The sequence below is a fragment of the Lemur catta genome, chromosome 3, assembly GCF_020740605.2.
Source record: "Lemur catta isolate mLemCat1 chromosome 3, mLemCat1.pri, whole genome shotgun sequence".
Lineage (NCBI taxonomy): Eukaryota > Metazoa > Chordata > Mammalia > Primates > Lemuridae > Lemur > Lemur catta.
This window is the reverse complement of record NC_059130.1, coordinates 85,758,956-85,780,395: the sequence shown is the minus strand read 5'-3', so window position 1 is coordinate 85,780,395 and position 21,440 is coordinate 85,758,956. Positions and strand designations below refer to the sequence as shown.

The following is a 21,440-nucleotide window of genomic DNA, read 5'->3' as shown; positions in this document are numbered from 1 at the left end:
CCTGGGCGAGGTACCTGGTGGAGGCACTCGAACAGCACACTGTGACCACAAAGGTATCACCTACTACCACTTTACAGAGTCCCAGACGCAGAGCTGGCCAGCGTGGCGGGGGCAGGGTGCCAGGCAAGCCCAGGGAAGGGTGACCATGCTGATGGCTCCCTGTCTGGGAAGCATTCCTGTGCTTTCCTGGGGGACAAACCGATCCGAACCAGCAGGATAAACCCCGGATAAAAGGGAACAGTCTATAAGCTCCGTGAGGGCAAAGGACCTGACAGTGTCCCTCGCTTCTGTAGCCACAGAGCAGAGGCATCAAATATTTGATGAATGAAAGACTAGACAGACTAGATGAATATCTAAGAAAAACAAATATCTTCAATGAGCCACGGGTGGATTTCTGGATAAACTGTCCTCGTGAGCTGGTATTATTAGGATAGTCTTAACACAAAGAGGCTGTTCAAAGGGAGTAAGCATTTCAGGCCCTTGGAAGAGCCTGAATGGCCAGCTTAGACATAAAGAAGCCCCTCCACTGGGGTGTGGCTGGACCCTCCCTGAAGCCATGATAAGAGCCACTTACAATTAGAGGCTGCACACCAAGACCACAGCCCCAAGCCCTGAGCTGCCCCACTGGAATCCTGTTTATCCTTGGCTAAGCAAACACAAGTCTTCTCACATAATGCAAAGGTCAATTGTAGACTTGCATGGCCTGATAAAATCTCCACCAATCCTGAATTACAGGGGGTCAAACAATACAATATTTCTACACAGAGTACGAGAGTTAGGTAAGTCAGAACTACTTTCCACCACCCCAGGTGAGCCCCCACCAAGACACAGGCTAAGTGGTGGTGCGCTAGGTTCCACACCACACCCGTGCCCACCCACTCCTCAATCCCCTCTATAGAAAGCAAAAATTGGGTAGGAGAATGGTCACTTCCAGCCCGAGAGGCCCCAGAAGTTGGCGAAAGGCCAGATTAATTGAACGCTGAGCATCTTCCCACACATTTTTGAGGATGCTTCACACCTAAAGCTCCATCAACGTGTCAAAGACCTACTTCAGAAGAGAAAGACACCAAGCCAAACCTGGACTTGTTCTGAGAGCACTACAACTTCAGAAAGCCATTCGAATACACTGACTGCACACAGATGGGACCCTGGGAGGCGGGCAGCCTCCCGATACTTCCTGATCACTCTCAGTCAACAAACGTGAGCCAGGTATCCATCAGGTGTCAGGCCGTGAGTGTGCAAGACCCATCATGGGCCCTGCCCACAGAGATCCAAAGACGACTATGAAAAGTTTCTTACAATTAAGTGATGTCTACACTGAGACATGTGAAATGAGTATGGCTCCCCAAAGAGGAGAAAGAATGGAGTAAAGTGTTCCAAGCAGGGAGAAGACTGAGCAAAGGCCCTGCGGCAGGGAGCTGGGCCCTTCCCTTCCTTAACTACAGTCCAGCAGTCCCAGGGTTCACATTCTATTCCAACAACAAAAACACATAGCTGTAATTTTTATTTCAAAACACAGAAACATTCCAAAAGTCCCCCCAGTTTTTTCCCCAACATACGAGGTCCACCACCTTCTTGCCTCTCTCTGCTGACTGCCTTTCCATTTCTGCAGTGGTTTTCCAAGAGCAGCAGCTTCCAATTCCTGAACAGCTCACACGAGGCTCCAGTTTAGGACACAGCCTAGCTCCTCACTGGCCAGTGGTCGCCCGGCTGCCTGTCCATGTCTCCAGACCAGGCCCAGGCAGGGACAGGAAAGGATGTGTTTTAACCGAAAGAGCAAACTGCAGACCAGGAAGGAAGTAGGAAGTCATCCCCGGTGTAGAAATCCTCGCTTATCCCCGGATGAGGCCGGCGCACAGCCCCCAGTGACAGGCAATGGGCACTGCTTCCCGGGATGAACAGGGCTGCTGGCACTCAGGAAGGGAAAGTTCGCCTGGGGGCAGGGGGCAGGAGGAGATGCTCGCCTGGTCCTTCTGAAGGACATGGCATGTGCTGAGGACACACAAACGCTTCAAACCTAAAGGCACTGGGCTCCCCTGACTGACTCTGTCCTTACCCCTGCTCCCCACCTAAAACAGACTTCAGGAAGAAAATGAATCAAGTTTTACAAGCTTCCCTATTTACCCAGGGCTACAAATCTATCAGTGGGGAAGCTTTTAAAATAAACTCTCTCTCAGCACTGTCACTTCCTTTCTTCTATTTGCTACCACCCCCTAACCCCCAAACACACACACACACACACACACACACCACCTCTTACAGGTTTCTTTAGCTTCGGCTATGGATCTTGAGTCTGAGGGAGGAATTCCAAATTCAGGACGTACATCAATTCAGCACTCGTAAATATTTCCTGCTTTTCATTCTACTCCTCTCACTTATTCACGTTTGTAAACATGCTCCAAGATAGCTCCCAAAGTAGGGATACCTTCCCAAGAACACTACCTACCTTTCAGCCTCTCATTCTTACATTCCAAAAATATTTACTAGACATCTTCAAAGGTGTTCTGCATCATTATCTCAGAACAGTAGGGTGCAATCCCCAATTTACAGATAAGAAAACTGAGGCTCAGAAGTTCAGCACTTGGCATAAGTGACACTGTGAATAAAGGCCCTGGTGGGGATTAGAATCCGAGCTATTGACCTTGTTCTCTGCACCTGGGTTCCCCAGCACCCCGTATCTATCAGACACAAAAAGCAAAGTAGCTTCCCTTTTCAAAGAAAAATGACTCATCCCGGATCACCAACAGCTTTAAAAATTAAATCTTGAAAGCCAAAGGCCATTTTAACTGATACTTCAATGACCATCATGGAAGACACAGCCCACAAGAAAACCATCCAGAAAGGAGAGCCTGTGCTTCAACAGCGATGGCGTGGTCCAGTGCGGTCCCAGAGGCACAGGTGTTCAGGGCAGCTTTCCCCAAGACAGGGTGACTGTCCGATGTGCAGCTGGAGACCTGGAGTTGGAGCCTCAACCCCTCACTCCCCACAGGACTCGGTGCAAGAAGTGAGGGCTGGGTGGCCTCTGAGCCTCTTCCAAGGTTTGGGGTCCTTCAAATAAAATGATCCAGGTGCACAGCACCTCACACCTTCCAGAGCCATCCTGTCCACATCAGCAGTTCCCAGGACCTGGGGAGGATGACCGGGAGACGGCACGGCCCCTCTGGCCAACGAGGGGATCCAGGCTGTACTGGGGCCCTTGGCTGGAAGCAGCTCAGGGGTCCTCATCCCCAGTTCCAAGGCTGCTCATATCCCACATTCCAGTGTCTGCAGGGGAGGCAATGGCACAGCGTCCCCCAGAAAAACAAAATGGGAAGAAGGACTGCTCTATTGTCAAACCGACCTGCTACCCCATTCGTCCTCTGGTCACCGGCTGGCTTTCTACGCCTCTAAACCCATAAACTGGCCCTACCTTCTAATCACAGTTTCCTCCTAAGCAAGAGGCCTCCCTCCCATCATCCCCAACCATTCCCTTAAGGGGAGTCTGTCCTTCCTGCCCGTCAGCACCCACCCCTGCCCATTCAGCCCTGACCCTCCACACCTGGGCACCTCACTCCCCAGCTCTCACCCTTCTACCAACTAAGAACTTTCATTCCATCTGTCCCTCTCACTGGGATGCCCAGCGTGTGAGCAAATGCACTATACAAAGTTGTACTCTCACTGGGATGCCCAGCGTGTGAGCAAATGCACTATACAAAGTTGTACGTCCTTATTCACACGGGCTGGCAGCTCCAAGATCCCACCAGACTTCACTCGCAGCCCTGGGTTCTGTCCACTGTTGCTGACCACTTCCAGGGTGCTGGCCAGATAAACCTCTGAAGGTGAGAGGATGGGGGAGACCCCAAAAAAGAACTCAACTCCACTGCTTAAAGTTGAAATCCAACCTCTTATTTACAGCAAAAACAAAGCTGCCAAATGCTAAGCCACACTTCCTTCAAGGAAGGATTTCCAACTCACCCTTTCAACTAAATCCAACGTGGGCTCTTTGCTGAAATCCCTCCTACTCTACAGAAGGGCCTTCTCGGATTATTTTCCTTCAAAAAAGAACATAATTTACACATTGAGTGTCTTTACTTTCCAAACCATTCAGAATTAGGGAAAGGGGGGAAAAACACGTCTGTTTCTATTTGAAACTGTCAAAATTAGCATTCAGTAATTAAAAATCACACCCTTTCTCTTAATAACCTAACCAGCATGATACAATCAGGTTGTGCCAACTCTTTAATCTAATTGACTAATTACAGATTTTAATTTAGTCAGTTACTGAACAACTGTTGACAATTTGTTTTCATTAGGGACAGAACAGAATAAATATTTAGGCTTCCAGTCACAAAGACTCCTGCGATCGGCGCTCCACCGTGACCCCCAACCTCGGAGAGAGCTCTGGCTCCACTGGCATCCTCAGACACAGGTACCTCCGTGGCTCTCGAGCCACTTCTCAGCCACAGCCCGAGCCAGAGCGAACCTTCCCACAAGTCCCTCTTCAGGCAAAAAAAACCTTAAGCACAAGCAGCGGCCTCCATCCCCAAAGTACAGGCAATTCCCAAATTCACACACGTCACTCAAGAAGTGGCAAACACTTAAACGTTGTGAAGAAAAATAAATTCAACGCTACATGTCACTGGCTTTTAAGCAACAAAATAAGTTAACAGTCAAAATAGGTTTATCTGCATTCATCTCACTGGAAAGCAAACTGTCACTGACATCTTTTTTTTTTTTTTTATAGACACACGTTTACAGGTTTCCCCTGAAATGATCCAATTCTTTCAACGCGCATTTTCCCCCAAGGTCCTCATCTCCCAAAGTCATCCAAAAGTTTGTCAAAGCAGCAGTGCGGCTCAAAGATGAGCTGCGTTCAAATCCCAGCTCCATTATCTAATAACTTCGTAACAACGGGCGCAGGGCTTCTCTGAGCCTTGGTTTCCTGATCCAGGCAATGGGATCAGAACAGCCCCTGCCTTGTGGAGTGCCACAGGGATTCGGTGTCACACCCACACACAGTGCCTGGCCGGGGGAAAACGTGCAATAAACGCTGGTCACCGCTGTTTCAGAAATCGCTCTGGTAGCCTAATTGTCCCCATGCTACCAATTAGGAAAGGAAGAAGACAATAACCTGTCAAAAGTTACAGAGCTACTAAGTGGGAAAGTTTGGTGGAGAAAAGATGACTTCTGGACTCGCTGTCCAGTGAGGCCAGCTCAGAATGGCAGGGACTCGCAACTTCTGCCTTCGTGAGTCTGCAGGGAGCGGGGGCTCTGCAGCATCTCCTGTAGCCAGGAGCTTCCACTCAGGGTCTTCCACCCCTCGAGCATCTACCCTCCCAGCTGCGTCCCCCTCATGGGGAAGCTCTGCCTGCACCTCCCGGGGAGCAGGGTGCATGACCTACAGCGGGCTCGGCACCTCCAGAGAGCACTCTGCATCCTGACCTTCCTCTTCCTGACCCAGGAGAAACAGGAGGCCCCTCCCTCCACAGAAGCCAGCCCTGTCCCCCCAGGACAGAGCTAGAAGTGCCACCTGCACTGCTAGGTGGCTCCTGATCAAGGATTCTAACTGGGTCTCTGGAAAACTTTTATGAAGACTCTTGAGGTATCGCTGGTATGTTTTAAGCTCAAAACGAATCAGGTCTTCCTCAACTGAAATGGGAACTGAAATGCCCAGTGTCTTCTGTTGACTAAAATTCTTCCAACCTGCTACGCTCACCCGGGTTCCCCCAAGCTGGTGAGAAGCTCTCACCAGCGACTACAGAGTTCTCGTTTTTCACATTTCTTCATGAAAATTAATGGTGACTCAATGCATGCATGCAATCTCTTTGTGAGTAAAACATTTTCAAGCCTGGAATCCACAGGGGGTGGTAGGGGATTAATAAAAGGGGGCCTTGTAAGTGAGAGATGGAAAACCTGTTCTTTAAGTTACACAGGTCCCAAAGTAAGATATTTTCTTCCTGGATGAAGTCACTGAAAACCAGCCCAGTTCTCTACCCTCCACACCGAGGAGCACCACCAGGTAAGGGCCCCCACGACTTGCAGGCAGGGCTCTGGCTTGCCTATCTCCCACCTGGTCCTCCCAGCCCCCGTGTATCAATCCACCCCAGGCCAGGCAGTGGGGCGGAAATTAGGCGGGAAAGATGCCAAATCTGGTATTAATTTTTAGGGAGGCAGCATGGTCTAAGCAGTGAGGGGCACTATGCGAAAAGACAAAGCCAAGTAGAAGTCTACCTTCAACGTGACTGCATCCCTCTAAGGGCCTCCATTTCCTTATCTACAAAAGAGAATGAAGACAGGACTTGGCCCACGGGGCTGTTCTGAGCCTGACATGAGATAAAACTCAAAGTGTTTAGAATGGAGCCTGGCATACAGTTGGCACTTGATAATTGTTTGCTACTATTATCAGTTCTTCCTTTTGTGAAGTGGGAAGAATGCCTTGCCCCTTCTATCCCTCACCAAGGACACACCACCCCGACTCCCATGGAAGACTGCCACTCTCTAGAGTTGGGGGACCGGGGGCAGACACTCTGATGGTCACCCAGACTCTGCTCCTCAAGTCCCCTTTGACCAAGATGCTGCTAGCAAAATCACAGCAAAGAAAGTATGTGGCCACAGTCAACTAGATTTAAGTTCATTTTCTGTAGCTTGGGGTCAAAATCGACTGAAGCACTCTGGTGATCAGGTTTTCTGCAATTCCCTATTCCACACATTAGCTCGCTGACAGAAATTCACTGCGGTATTTAAAGTGGCAGCCATCACAACTAACTCAAATTGTATTGGCTTCCCCGATGCTGAAATGCTCTGCTAAAACCATCAACTGGCCAACTCGGAGGTAACGTGGTGGCTGAGATTCCCCGTCACGCTATAAAATCCCCTTTTGAAGCGGCTCCCCGGCGCGGAGATCCGCGGCGAGCCCTGCGCCCAGGGCCACCTCCTGTAACACAAGCGGGCACAGAGCGGGGAGCTGGCCGCCGGGCAGCCGGCGCTGCCAAGAGGAAGGGCCTCCAGAGAGAGGAGAACATTTTCTACTGGAAGCCTTCTAAAAGCCAGCGAGAAAAGACCGGCCCCGCGCACACGCCCGACACCAGGCCTGCCCGCTGCGCCGTCTGCCCCCCAGCGCTGGCCGGACGGCCAAAGCCACAGGAAGCTCTCAGCCTCTCCCAAAGCAAGCTGCAAAATTCCTAAAGGGTGGCACAGACGCAGATGCAGGCGCCAGCCTCCTGGGTGGAGGTTTCTCAAGTCTGTGGCTGTCACGGGAATCAGGAGCCCGTGCGGCCTCAGACTTGCTGTGTCACTGTCCTACGCCAGGCCTCAGTTTCCCCATCGGGAAATTGAGAGGTTCCTTCTTGATCTACATTCTATGATTTGATGGTCTGTTAAAATTGGAAACAGCCTTCTCAGAGGGGGACCACAATTTACAAAGCATTTTCACACGCTCTTACCTGACTTCTAGCCGGCCTCTGTTTCACGTCTTTTCATATCACGGGTGAAGGAACGAAGGCTCAGAGAGGCCAAACCACTTACCCAAGGTCATGTGAAAGAATCAGGACTTGTACCCTGGCCATCCCAGTCCAAACCCTGTGTACGGTACCTAACACTGTATCTGGCCTCATCACGCAACGGCAGAGCCTGGCAGGCAGCAGGCACCCGGGAATAACTGCCCACCAACCCACCGCTACTCCGGTGCAGTCTGCAAAGCTACGCTCCGTCCACCCTGAGAGCTCGGAGCTGCAGCGGCATCCCGAGTGTCGGGGAGGTCAGCCCCCCCAGAGCATCCTCCCTCAAACAGCCTTTTGTGACCGGTAAGGAAGGATCAGAGGAAAACCTCAGACAGAGGCTGCAGGGAGCAGCCGTGCTTCTTCAGGTCAGAGGACTGGGAAACACAAGTGAAATGTCAGGCGCTTCACCCAAACACACAAAGGGCAGGGGACACAAAGCCTGCCCAAGGAGCTGTGCAAACAGCTGTCACCAGGAGGGGACAAGGAATTTGGGAGGCTGGGTCAACCTCGGTCAGACAGGATGCCCTGCGACCTATTCTCAGGATTCTCACTGTGGCCACAGTGAAATGACACCCTCCACAGGGGGCAGGGGACCCCACCTCAATCGCAGGCAGGCAGGAGGGGCTACCCTGCGGCCAGGCAGCAGGGACAAGTCACAAACTTCCCGGGCTTTGCCTAGAAAGCCATGTGGACCCTGCTACTGAGAAGCAAGTGTCCCTGCCCGCACAGGCCCTCTCCAGAGTTGCCCAAGCCGTGGTCCCACCCCCTCAAGTGGGAGCTCCTGCTGACTCAGCATGCAACAAGCATCTGTTGAGCGTCTTCTGCGTTCAACGCACTAAGAATAAGGCAGCAAACCACAGAGACAAAGGTACCCAGTGCCTACTAGGCCCACCCTGGACGCACCCAACAACTCTCTGCACATATAAATCACTCAAAACACATTTCCAGAAGCAATACTTATGTCTTCTCTGTGCAGTACGGGTGTTTCTTTCTTTGTAATTGCCAGTCATGACCCACTAAGTTGGTTTCACAATGTACTAATGGGTCACAACTCACAGTTTACAAAACGACGCTTCACCATGTGCCACTTGTCCATCTTCATTAAGACATGTGTTTAACACACTTGATGGCTGGGCAGGGATTAAAGCCTTCACTCTCAAGGTTCAGTCTTGCTCACCGACCTCAGAATGTATTCAAGACTCTGAAACAGGCCCCAGGAATGGCAGAAAGGGATGAAGATAAAGTTCCCACCCTCAGCTTTCATTCCAGAAGGAGGAATGGAAAAGACACAACCTTAACTCAAATAACTCTCCGTCTGGGCAGCCAATAACGAACGAGTAAGAGAGAGTTCCTGGAGCAGAAAGGAAGAAAGAGGGGTATCTTTTCACAGGAGTGGTTCTAGCAGCCACATTCCAGGCTGGCACCTGCTCTATAGGATTGGCTGGCAGGGAGCGAAAGACCTCTCAGGTACGGCACCAAGCGGGATCACAGGGAAGAGGTCAAGGCTTCGGGGAAAGAGTCCATCCTAGATTCCTAGAACACGGGAAGTGGCTGGAAGAGGGGAAAGCGAACAATCTCGGGCCAGGTGCCACCAGCAGCATCCACATATCAACTCATTTCATCCTCACGAGCAGCACTGGGGCAGGTCTGGAGGCTGTATGTGCGACACCCCCCCTAATCACTCAGGGGTGCCTGAAACCCAGGGATCCAGGTGAGCAAGCATACGGTGGCTCGCGCTCCACAGGCACACACCTCATGCCAAGATCACTCTGCCGCCACCCAGCTGTCAATCACTGTGAACACTGGTCATCGGAAAGCCAAGACTCTAATTAGGCCAGAGGCAATAGGAGAAAAATGATAGAACACATTTATGTAGCGCTTACACTGTGCCAGGCACTATTATGTAGAGTGTGTGTGTGTGTGTGTGTGTGTGTAAGCTCATTTAATCCTGAAGACAACCTTACAAGGTAGGTAGACTTCATTACCCCATTTTCCACCTGAGGAAACTGAGGCATAGAGGTTACATAAGGTACCCATGTTCACAAAGCTGTTAAATGCACAAGACAAAGGAAGAAGTCCTGGACCTAGGTTGTGTTTGAGTTCTAGTGGTGAACTCAGGCAGGGAGTCCTTCCTCTCAGGGCCTCAGTTTCTCTAATTGTGAGGCAACCGATTCCATCATCTGCAATCCTGCTATTTACATCCACATTAAATATATTTCCTGCTACCATATGGGGTGGGACTGTTCATCTGCCCGCCCCCACCTCCGTCCTGAGTCTGCATCCTGGTCTCTCAGAAGCACAAGGTCATTCCACACGATTCTTTTTCAGCACCAGCATGTCCTGGATTGCATCTGTCACTGCAACTAAACAGTGAGCAGAGCAGGCGCTTGGGAACCTCAAAACTTAGCACTGTCTTGTGCTCCTGGTCTGGAGGCCAACTGATCACCCCTGAAGTCCAAAAAGAAAGAAGCCAACGTGCACAGAACCAGCTTCCCAGGGACCTGCAATGGTGACACTCCCCCCCTTCCCAACTCAGCTTCTCTTTAAGGCTCCTTTTTGGGACTCCTCATAATCAAATCAATCGGGTAAGGTCTAAGTACCTGCCAGGGCAGGATATATCCCAGAGGATGATGCAAGGCCCCTTGTTCAGGGACTTCCAATCCTGTTCATCCCTATGAACATTTACACAGCGTCTCACAGCACAACTGACTTCCCCTAGACAGCATCCCCTGCCTTTCTCACGGCCACCGCCATGGTGCACTGCACAAGGACAACCCTGTGCCCATTCTACAGTCAACAGATGCACCTTGAGAAAGGAAGGCCCTACAGCTACTAAGGGGTGTGACGCTGAAACTGAAATCTTAGATACCTGCTGATGCCAAGTGGCAAACCCTCTGGGCCTTACCATTTAGCTATGCCGTGGCTACATGCGGGAATGGGACAGGACTACTCTGCCCAAGACAGATAAGGGGCACAGACATCTCAGGGAGCATTTATCGGTGCCAGCCTGTGGCAGGACTGCCAGCTCTGCCCTTTGCGTGGGTGCAGGGGTGAGACAAGAGAGCTGCGATGGGATGGGTGGGGCAGGAGGGGTCCTGGAACTAACTCCCATGGATACTGAGGGATGACTGCCTTGTATTACTTAACCCTCACAGCCACCGTGCAAAGAACTCACCATTCCCCCATTCTACAGATGGGGAAACTGAGGATCCCAAAGTCCACCCAGCCATGAAATGTCAGAATGAGGACTAGAATTCAAATGGGAGTCCAAGCCAGTCAGAGCCCAAACCCTTGAAAATCCAGAAGATTCAAAGCCCAGGAAAAGAAATGTATAATATAGAGAGAAATATTCCTAAAACTCATCTCGCCAAGGCTACAAAAAACCCATTACCCTGGCAAATCAAAAACAATCATGATTGTCTATTTGCTATAAGCTCCCAGCAAGATGTATTAAAGAAGTTTATGTGAATCGTCTAATGCACTTGTGCCGTGGTCAGAATTATTACCAAGCTAAAAAAGATTAATTTTTCTAAATACTCTAAACTCTCAGACACTATTGTGAAGGCTACAACTAGTGTAACATTTCTGTTATCTTGGCTGTCAGGCCCTCAAGCACACACACCTCCCCACCACTTCTCCCTGTAAGACTTGAACACACACACACACACAGAGGCAGGGAGGCCGAGGAAAGGGGGCCAGACACCCTTGGCCTGGGGTCCCCACCAGAGATCCTGCCTCCCTTGCAAAACTGAGACGACCTAAGCGACAGTGCAGGGAGAGCTGGGTGTCTCCCAGCTCCCTCCGAGTGCCGACTGGCACAGAGCTAACTCAGTCCAAGTTTGCAAATGCTTAGCTAACAAAGATGGCATTATGCAAAAGGCTGGTGCACACTGCTGGTCTGGGAGTTCAAATGAAGTGACCACTGCCAAAAACTTTGTTTGGGTCCTCACCACTACCCGTGCCCCCCCCCCACCTCCCGCCTTGAAATAAAGGGCAAGGATTTGCAATTTAGGGTCTTGCCGCCACTTGAAACCCATTAAGGTGGCTGCACTGCTCGAATTCTGGCAAAATGCAATTCCAGTTTCTCATTTAATGTTTAATTAGCTACCGATGGAGGAGCCTGGCAGCCTCTGGGGTTAAGAGGAATTGCAGAAAAAAGGGTGGGAACCCGAAGAGGGCACTCAACACCAAGTCTAAGCTCCAAGGGGAGTGGAGGAGGAAAAAAAAACTGTGTGTATGCTTTGTTTTTTTAATCTGCCATACAAGGGTGCCAAGGGTCAGAGCCAAAGGCAATGCCGTGAACTTGCCAGGACCTCTGGGCAGATAGCTAGGCTGGCTTATCGCGGGGGAGAGCACACCCCCAGCTCCCTGGAGCCCAGCTGCAGGCCTCCTCTCCTATTCCTGCCTGCACTGCCACCCTCTCGCCCCCTCCCCCACAGGGTTCTGGCAAGCGTGGACACTGCCTGCCTGGCAGGAACCCCAGCTCAGCACATCCAAGGAGAGCCCTCTCAAATATCACTTTGCTATTTCAAACCCACCAAGGACGCTGGACCCCTGCCACACAGCCTCAAATACCTCAGCCCACACCCACGCCCGCGACTCTGGGGGCACTTTCCTACTTTAACCAACCCTCCCCAAAACAGAGTCTCACAGCAGGGGGTGCAGGGCGGGACCAGCAGCATCCTGCTGTTGTGGGGCACAGGGCTAAGGAAGCCAGCACAGCTGAGCTGGGAATACACAATGGCCAAGCTGAAAGGGACCTCAGGTCATCAAAGCAGGGAAACTGAGGCAAGCAGGGAAGATTCGCTAAGGTCACGGGACTCCATGTCCATTTCACTCCTCAAGTTCTTTACTGGAGCTCACAGAGAGGCTTGGGGTTTGGAGCAGCAGTCCACGAACCTCCTGAAATCATGCACAAAGTCTCCTTTATGAGGACACGTGCATTTTCTGGAAATAAAGCCCATAGCTTTTATCACATTTTTCCTGCCAAAAGTTAAGAGCCGCTGCACCATAACAAACTCCCTTCCCGGTGTTCAGGTCTCACCTCTGCCAGTGACTCTGCGATTCACCTCTCAGGGGCTTCGGTTCAACTCTATTAAGTTCATTTCTTTAGTGAACATGTGTTAGGCACCAATCAGGTGCCAAGTACACTTTAGGTCAAATGCCAATAACTTCTCCCTGTTTTACAGGAATTCTCTACCAAATGAATGTCATCAAAAGCTGAGGGGCTTGGGGTTCAGAGAACCAGTTCGTGAATTGGAAAGATGGGGAATTTCAGTCCCAGCTCTGCTACCACCTGGCTACATGCCCTGGGACAAGCCACCTAAACTCCAGGTCTCAGTTTCCTTATCTGTAAAATGGGGATGAGATTTTATAACAAAACCCAACCAACAAGGCAGCTGTGAGGTCCAACCACAATCCAGGTGAAAATGTGTGACAAAGAGTAAAGCAGACACGAGCAGCACAAGGACCCATCACCACTCTCTAGCGTCCTCGGCTCAAAGGCCACTTCAGGGCTGTTTCTACTCCACTCATTTCTGGCCACCAAAAGGAAAACACAAAATTAGCCACTACAAGGAGGAAAAGGATTGCTGGTAGTTTGAAGGCACCAAAGACACTTCCGCTAATCCCACAGATCCACCGTGGAGCAGATGAAAGTGGAGAAGGTGGTCAGGACACCGCTTGGCCCACAGTAAGAGACACTCGGGCAGTTAGGAGTGTCTGCTCTACAAAGGACAGGGCCCAGACAACCCGTCTAAGAGAACCCAAAGTGAATACCCCCAGGGGACCCCACAGGATTTTGTCAATACTCTGAAAAGCACTGCTCTGGCCTGCGGGGAACAGCGAGGAAATCCCAAAAAGGACCCTCCTCCCATGACCCAGGCCCTCTTCTGATTAAGGCCAACCAATTTCACAGAAAAGCCCCCCCAGATTCTGAATCCCCTCAAGCTCCACGTGCTATGTGGTCAACATCAGGCTCTCGGGCTCAGAAACAATATGCTAAGAAAACTCCAGCGGCCAGGTGTGAGGGGAAAACAGACTGGGACTCAAATAAAAAGGCACCAATTCAAAGCGAGTCTAAACCCCCTCCCCACTGAGGCCCTACAGCCTGGCCTTGACCTGGAACTGAACTCTGGTCCAGCCCTCAGGAAGAGGACAGGACTTGCCAGGACCACAATATCATTTCCAGAAGAGAGCTGGGACCTCAAATGGAAGAACCCGGTCCTTTCCAGCCCCACAGGAATCAGGACTCTCTCCTCGTGTCCACCCCCATAAACACTTACTCCGCACCCAAGACCGCATCTGCTATCTGGGCTGTACAAACTCCCCATACCACGAGGATCTCTCAGTCTCCTTGATAGAAAACAGAAGGTCAGTTAACAGACACTCTTGTTTACACTCCACTTGATTTTCTAGGAAGGATTTAAGGCAACTAGTTAACTGACATTAAAATCACCTTGTTCAAGATCACCCACAAAAATTAAGTCACCAAAAGAACACCTTCCAATTTTCCACTGGCTGTTCCAGCCCAGGATACTCACTGACCTCAAATTACCTATTCATTCTTACCTTTACCTTAACTCCTTTAGCCAATCAGCATGTGTGCCTACTACGTGCCAGGTATTGTTGGAGCTGCAGAGATGAATAATTCATGGTCTCTACCACGGAAAAAATTAAGAAGCTGCAGCCAAAAAGACAAACCTAAATGAGAAGTTAGCTGGAACAGCACAAACACTGTGAGGCCAAGCCAGGCGGTGTCAGGAACACCCGTTCTGGAGGCAGTCAAGAACTGTGTGTGCACTCTGACTCTGCTACTTACCAGCTGGGAATTAACCTCTCTGTGCCTCAGTTTATCTGTAAAATGGAGTTAATGGCATGCCTTCTCTCACTGGGCCACTGGCAGGATGAAATGAGGGACTGAACCTTCAGCACTTAGCACAGTGGCCCAGCACATGGAAAGCTGCCAAAGGGGCTTTGCATAGGTGGGCTTTATAGATGTTGAGATGAGGAGGTGATCAAAGTGTACAGAAAACTATCATAAAAGTTCTCCAAGAAGAAGACCCTAAAAGGCAGACAGGATTTGAATGGACAGGAAAGGAATGCATTCCAGGCAAAAGGAAGAAAGTCCAGTTAAGAAGCTATTACAATAATTCTAGCAAGAAGGACGAGGGCTAACGAGATGGTAGGAATGGGAATGGAGAAACAAGATGAAGATCTGAGAAAGACAAATAAAAAAAGAGGATTCTTTTTCTTAATTTTCTTATGTATTTCTTAATTTTCCAGTTGCTTCTCTGTTGCCACCCCTCCAATTCAATGCCATCCTGTAACCCTTTCGTAATCCTCACTCATCACTCTATCCCTCCTTCCACATGACCTGACTCACATGCAGGCCACAGGACACCAAGCAGAGCCCAATCCAGGAAAAAAGGTTTTGATTGCCAAACCCATGAATCGTGGGCTTCAATGAGTGTGGCGTCATGTCTTCATAAGCATCTTCTAAATGTCAATGCCAATCTCAGCAATCTCTACAGAATTCTACTGTCATTCCTTAGCAAATTACTGAAAGCAAACCCATGTTCAAGCTTACACTGCCACCATATCGATTCAAGATGGCAGACCACACCACAAGCTGTCAGAGAGAGTCTCACATTTACTGGCGCACCAAGCTTGGTTAAAACTCAACTTGTCTGAAAGGTACCAGCAAAAGATAGCATAGATACCCTATATCAAGAGATTGGCTTGAAATAGGCATACCCACCCATCCCTTCACTCTAAAATAAAACCACTTGCATAGTAGTCAAAGACTAACAACAAAGCGTTGGTCATCCATAGATTTCAAAATTCTTTTTAAACCACAAGGTTTTTACTAGGTAGAAAGGTCAAATTCACCAATGATTTTTAAATGGCTGCTGTACCTCTTCACCTCCCCCAACCTCCAGTGCAGGAAACCCTATCATCATTGCCATGGGATTTTCCCAGAAGAACCACATCACAAGTGAACCAGTCACCTCTCCCTCTTGCTACTAAAGTTTGTGAGGCCAGAAGTACCATTCATTCACCATCTTCTCTTTTTCAATCCCGGAGAGTGCAAAAGAACTGGTTAATTTCCTCAGTATTCCACTCCAAGGGCATTAACTTTTCTGTCACAACAAAATTGCATCACAAAACCAGTGTGGGCCTCCAGCTGAGTCTCTAACTCCTCCTATTACAAGAGAAACTTTCACCACGAAGACATTCATGGTAATGGGATCTGACCACTTCTGAAACTCAACCAGAAGAGTTCTCGTCTCCTAGGCCAGTTTCAACCTCTGCATGCAAGGGAACTCAGGTGGCCTGGCAAGTCGGTGGGACCTGATAACGGTCAAGAAACCAACTCCCATGGACTCCCAGGACCATTTCTACCCACTTCATGCAGAAGAGTAAGACCAAACAGATCACACCTACTATGTGCACATGCACACATATACTTAACCACCTACAGGGCCAACAGAAAGCAAGAACTAGAAGGAGAATACAAAAGACCTTCAGACACTTCCCCTTCCATCTCCCCCAGACAGATCCTAAACTGTTTTGTCAGATCATAAAGTCTGCCTCCAACCCAGGTTTGGAGCCACTTTTTTATTTTTTAAGAGGACTACCATGGGAGATGGACACATGGCAGACATCTCTCTTGTAATAACTTCACAAGTCTTAAGAAACTCATCCAAGTAGAAATTGAATGATACGGTAGAAGGCAATAGAACCTGATGACATTAACTGTGTTCATAAGAATATTTTGGGCACAGTATTATGGACTAGCTGAGGATCTCAGAGTACACAATGTCATAGTATATACAACTTAAGCTCCTCAACAAACACACACACACCATAAATTGAAAGATGGATCTCTGGAAAGTAGAGCAAGAGTCCATTCAACCAGATTCTCACTCAACCACCCCTTCTACGCCAAAACACAAGTTTCATATTTGCTTTTTTTGGTCGCTGTCAATTTTTTCTTCAACCAACACCAAAGAGGCTCAGTCCCCTCCCAGCTAACTGTCCACTCTAAACATAAACCTCACAGGGTTCTGAGCCCTGCACAACACCATTTAATTCACCAGATAGGTATCTGCGCTCTTTTGCATAATTGCAACATCATGAAACACCATTCGCCAAGTTAGAACACTGCTGGAGGACAGTATGGTGGGGAGGGCGGCAGGGAGGTGGGAAAGGGAACAGAAAGAAAGGCAAGGAGAAAATAAAGACCACTGCCAACTGGCTGTGTATTTGCTTCTGCTACTAAAGAAGTTAGAGCCATCCAACCCTGTAATTATTGCTAGGATTAAAAATTTGTTACTCACGTAATCATGAAAGGCTTTTGCTTCACTTGAATGTTCACAAGTGTCTCTCCTTTCAGGAGCTGCACAGTAAAGGTCCCAAAATACGCTGCAAGTTGAAAAATAAAATAAGATCAAGTTACTAATTATGACTTGTGCACACAACGGCAAGTGCACAATGCATGGTGCTAACAGTACCAGGTCTCCCAAAGGCTCAATCCCACCTTACCAGCTTTTATCGGGCAACCTCAGCCTAAAACGGATCCAACCTCTCCTGCCAAGCCAGCAATTTGTAATAAGAGTAACAGTTCTCATCTCCAAGCACCTACTATGTGCTCATGCCTCAAACCCGTATTGCTCATGTCTACCATATACCATAATGTAGGCAATTTTCTCTCTACTTTACACATGGGGCAACTGAAGCTCAAAGGTTACTACAACCCACTCATGGATGCCCCGGTAGGACAGGTAAGAATTTGGATAAGAATTCATGTCTGTCTCATCTGCATTCCTTTTACCACCCAGAACCAAAATGGCTGCATATCATAAAAAGGTTCAAGCGTCAGAGTCAAAACACAGCTATGATTCATATTTGCAGCAATCTGGGTGACTCTGGCAATAAAGAAAACCTCACGGGTTCTTAATCCCAGAGCCCACATCCCCGCCCTTCCCACCTCACCCCCAACTCCTACCCAAGCCCTCCCCCAAAGAATTCTTATGCAAGAACCACTCCTCCCCCCCCACCCACCAAAAAATACACATCAATGAGCCAAAGGAGAATTTATGGACAATCAAGCATCTTGTTCTTTCACATTGAAATAGAGGGCCCTCTTCAGAGAAGCACCTGTTGGAGAAAGGGAACAGGCCTAGAAATATCTGTCTCACCCCCCACCATGATTTTGTATGGTCACTCCAACACTTTGTATTAAACGAGAACAGACATGCACGTCTTTTGTCAACCAATAACGCCTCAAACAAACACAGAAAAGTCACTGGTATTAACAAGGGGCCTTAGAAACTCTCCACATCAGGAGCCCAAGGTACAGGGATGGAACCAACTTCAAGGGTAAAGTGGGCATCAGAACCCAGGTCCAACTCCCAGTGCAGGGTTCCTGTCCCCGTCACAGACAGACAGCTCTGCCAGTGGTCAGACAAGCATCTCAGTCAAGGTGTGTGAATAATGCAGCCCGCCCTCATGGGATCAGTTCCACTGCTTCCTCCCACTCCAGAAAGCCATGGTCATTAGCTCAGTGTCCAGTCACAGGAGGCAACTTCCAACAAACGGGACCACAGGCACTACTACTCCATGTCACCACCGCCTGAGCTCAGCACAACAGACTCTACGTGTCTGGGGCTAAGACGAGGATGGAGACATTTCAGGGGATTCTGGATATGACAGGAAAATCAGGAACTTCTACTACCTGCAGAAGGGGGCTAGAAAACATTCTGCCTTCTGGAGCTGCACACATTTGATTAACTACAAATTCCCCAGCCCCTTCTAAGTAACTTTCACTCCTAAACCTAAACTTGTACAAGATCCAAGACGATGAGACCTGCCAACTCCATCCACAGCCTCCCTCTAAAAACAACTACAGAAAACCTATCACCCACTCCTACAGGTGGAATCCTTAGGCCACACAAATGTCTCCAACACCGGCAGTTTGGAGGTTGGCAGAAGTAATTAAAAACTCATTTTCTCTGCACAAGTCAGAACAGACACTTCATCCTCCTGCTGTTCAAAGAGACTTGAAACAGTAACCTGAGCTGGCAGTCAGGCAAATGTGCTAAGATCCCAACGACAGGACACTACGTTTTCCTGAACTCCACCAAAATATCAAAAGCCGCTCTGCTTTCTTTTCCCTTTCAGAAGGATGTCAAAGACTCCAGCAATCGGTCCCACAAAACACCCAGGTCACACACTCATGGCAACTGGCTCCCACTGACTCTAGGCCTCCCTTCCTGCCTGCCCCAAACCCAACACAGACCAGACCTGTGGCGGCCCCACACCCCCAGAGACAGCCCTTCACTACAAGCTACAAACACTCTGTGAGGTAGACTCTGACCAGTTAAGGTTCTTGGTAAAATAAAGCTTTGTGGTTTTGGGGATGCTTGGGGGGGAGGGGTAGCTCTGTAGAAAAGGAAGGTCCAGTCAGTCTGAATCAGTGTCTTTAAAGGAAGTGGCAGCCCTTTCTTGCTTTTTCTCAGGGTGCCTGAAAAAGGCCCCAGTAGATGTCCTCTCAAGATTTTTAGCTCATAGAAGAAAACGGAAGGGACAGGCCAGTTGTAAAACAGACCTGGTATCCCTTCCACTCAGCCCCGCCCCCACTCCTCTAATTAAAGCAGCATGCAGAATTGACAAAAATTCTGCAAGGATTTCTCAAGCCCCCTGCCTAGTGCCCCAGAGTGAGATGGAAATGCAAGGAGTTCCTACTCCAACACCACAGGTTTAATCATTTTTTTAAAAAAAAACTTTAGAGCACATCTTCCTCTGCCCTTCTCCTCCTCGCCCAGCTGAGCCCGAGTGCCCAGAGGTGCCCTGCTCTGCACAACGCTGAGGGCGAAGGGTGGAGGGTCTGCTCCAGGCCTTCTTTGTTCACTTGGACCCAGGGCTCAGAACAAAACAAACACACACAAAACTATCACACAAACTTACCACCACCACGAGTGCAAAAACCCAGGCGGTTCTCCCAACGTGATGTTTTTTTCCCATCGAATCTGGAAAAGAGAGAGGGAAGGCAGCTTAGAGGGGCAGAGAAGAGGGGGTGGACTGGGGGCTTCCCGGAGCCAAAAGGCTGTGAAGACCAACTAACAATAAATGCCAAAAGGTGATAAAAATTCAAAATGGTGGCCACAGTGGCTGCTCTTGAAAACAAAGGCTCTAAGAATAGTGGGGAGGAAGGGGGTGTCAAGAAACTGGATGCTGGGGGGAGTCCCACTCACCTCCGATAAGAAGGTCTGTGCAGATTTCTGTGCTCCTACGTGCAGTAAATATTCGTAGACGTATAAAGCTAACCTGGAAAGTGGGCAGAGAGAGAGAAGGCGTTAGATCACACCGGGCGCTCGCTCCTGGACCCCGCCAGCCGGCTCTGAGCCCCGTCTGCGCTGTCCCATTGTGGTCCTGACCAGAGGTAAGCAGCCGGCTCACCCCAAGCTGACTGCCGGTGCGAACAGTTAGGGGGTGGGGACCGGGCAGCGCGTTACCTCAAGCCGCGGGGGCTGGAGAGCAGCCCCCAAACTTGAACTTCCAAGTGGCGTCAGGGCCAAACCTACCTAGGTCTCTCAAACTCGAAAGCCACCAACCCTACAGCCACCCTGCTTTTCACGACCCACTCCTTCTCGCCACCCTCTACCCACCTTTGGAGGTCCGGGGAGACTCAGCCCCGGACTCCGGGTACTTGGCGCGCTCTGGAGAGGGCAGCAAAGCGCCACCCTCACCACCTCCCCCCAGAAACAACTGTCCCCCAAGCCTAGGGCCAAGCCGGCGCCGCCGTCCGTGCCCAGCCCGGCGCCCTGGAGGGCGCGGAGCCGGCGGCGAGACCGAGGGCAGGGAAGGGAGAGCGCTCCCGGCCGAACAAAGCCCCCAGCACGCACTCCTCACGCCGCGGGCGGACAAAAGGAGCCTTCGGGGCTACAGAAGCCACGCGCCCCCTGCCCGCGCCCGGTGGGCAAAGTGCGGCCACCGCGCCGAGCGCCTGGCTGGGGCGAGCGCCCAGGCTCGCTCGGGGAACCTCGCCCACCCCTCACCGCGGGCCCCCGCGCCCGGCCCGCCCCAAGGCCACCAAGTGCCCCCTCGTCGGAGACTCCCCCCGCCGCCCCTTCCCTGATACCCCAACCTCCGCCCGCTCCCAACAATGGGCTCTCCCACGCCGCCCGCCGCGGCCCCAGGAAGGGGCCAGACAGGCGGCCCGGGGACCCGGGGCCCGAGGGCGCAACAGCCCCCGGCCCCCGCCCGCCCACCTGCCTCCCACCACCCGCCTGCAGCCCGGCGGCGGCGCGGCCGCCACTTGCAAAATAGGGCTTACTTTTCCCGAGCCTGCCCGTCCGAGGGCACCGCCGAGCCTTTGCCTTTGGCAAACATGGTTTGCAGGGAAGAGGGCGCCGAGCCTCACCGCCGCCGCTACCGCTCCGGCTCTCCCGAGCTGCCCCCTCGCTCCCGGCCCCCTCCCCGGCGCTCGCTCTCTCGCTCGCTCGCGCTCTCCTCGCCGCGCTCCCTCCCTCCCCCCCAGGCGCTGGCTCCGCGCTCTTTCCAGCTGTCAAAGCGTCAGCCCCGGCCGCGGCCCCATCGCCCTGGAACTCCTCCCGCGCCGGCTCGGCCTGGAGTGCCGCCGCCGCCGCCCGCACGGCCGCTCGCTCGCGCGCCCGCTCGGCTCCGCCTGCGCCGCCCTCTGCGCCTCCGGCACCGCTGCCGCCGCCGCCGCCGCCGCTGGTCTACTCGGAGCTCAACCGAACGTGGCTACCCGGGCGAGGGAGCGAGGCGGGCGTCAACGTCCCGCGATTGATGGCCGCCTGGGCCAATCGGCACGCGCGGGGGCGGGCCCGGGCCGGCCCGGGAGGGACGCCCTGTCAGCGCCCGGCCCCGGCAGTCCCCGCTGCGGCCGCCTCCGCGGAGCCGCTGCCCTGCTCCTGCGGGCGAGCCGGGGGTGTC

At 51.2% G+C, this 21,440-nt stretch overlaps 1 protein-coding gene across 2 annotated transcripts in view; it reads right to left on the bottom strand.

Moving 5' to 3' along the window:
* Positions 1 to 21,225, bottom strand: part of SSBP3 (single stranded DNA binding protein 3) — a 155,768-nt gene extending 134,543 nt beyond the window's left edge. For both annotated transcript variants that reach the window (XM_045547951.1, XM_045547952.1), the window contains exons 1-4: positions 20,818 to 21,225; positions 19,736 to 19,808; positions 19,449 to 19,510; positions 16,820 to 16,904 (exon numbers count right to left, since the gene is read on the bottom strand). In XM_045547951.1, the coding sequence (XP_045403907.1) occupies positions 16,820 to 16,904; positions 19,449 to 19,510; positions 19,736 to 19,808; positions 20,818 to 20,873 (276 nt within the window). In that variant the 5' untranslated portion in view covers positions 20,874 to 21,225. The remainder of the gene's footprint in view (positions 1 to 16,819; positions 16,905 to 19,448; positions 19,511 to 19,735; positions 19,809 to 20,817) is intronic.
* Positions 21,226 to 21,440: the final 215 nt, after the last annotated feature.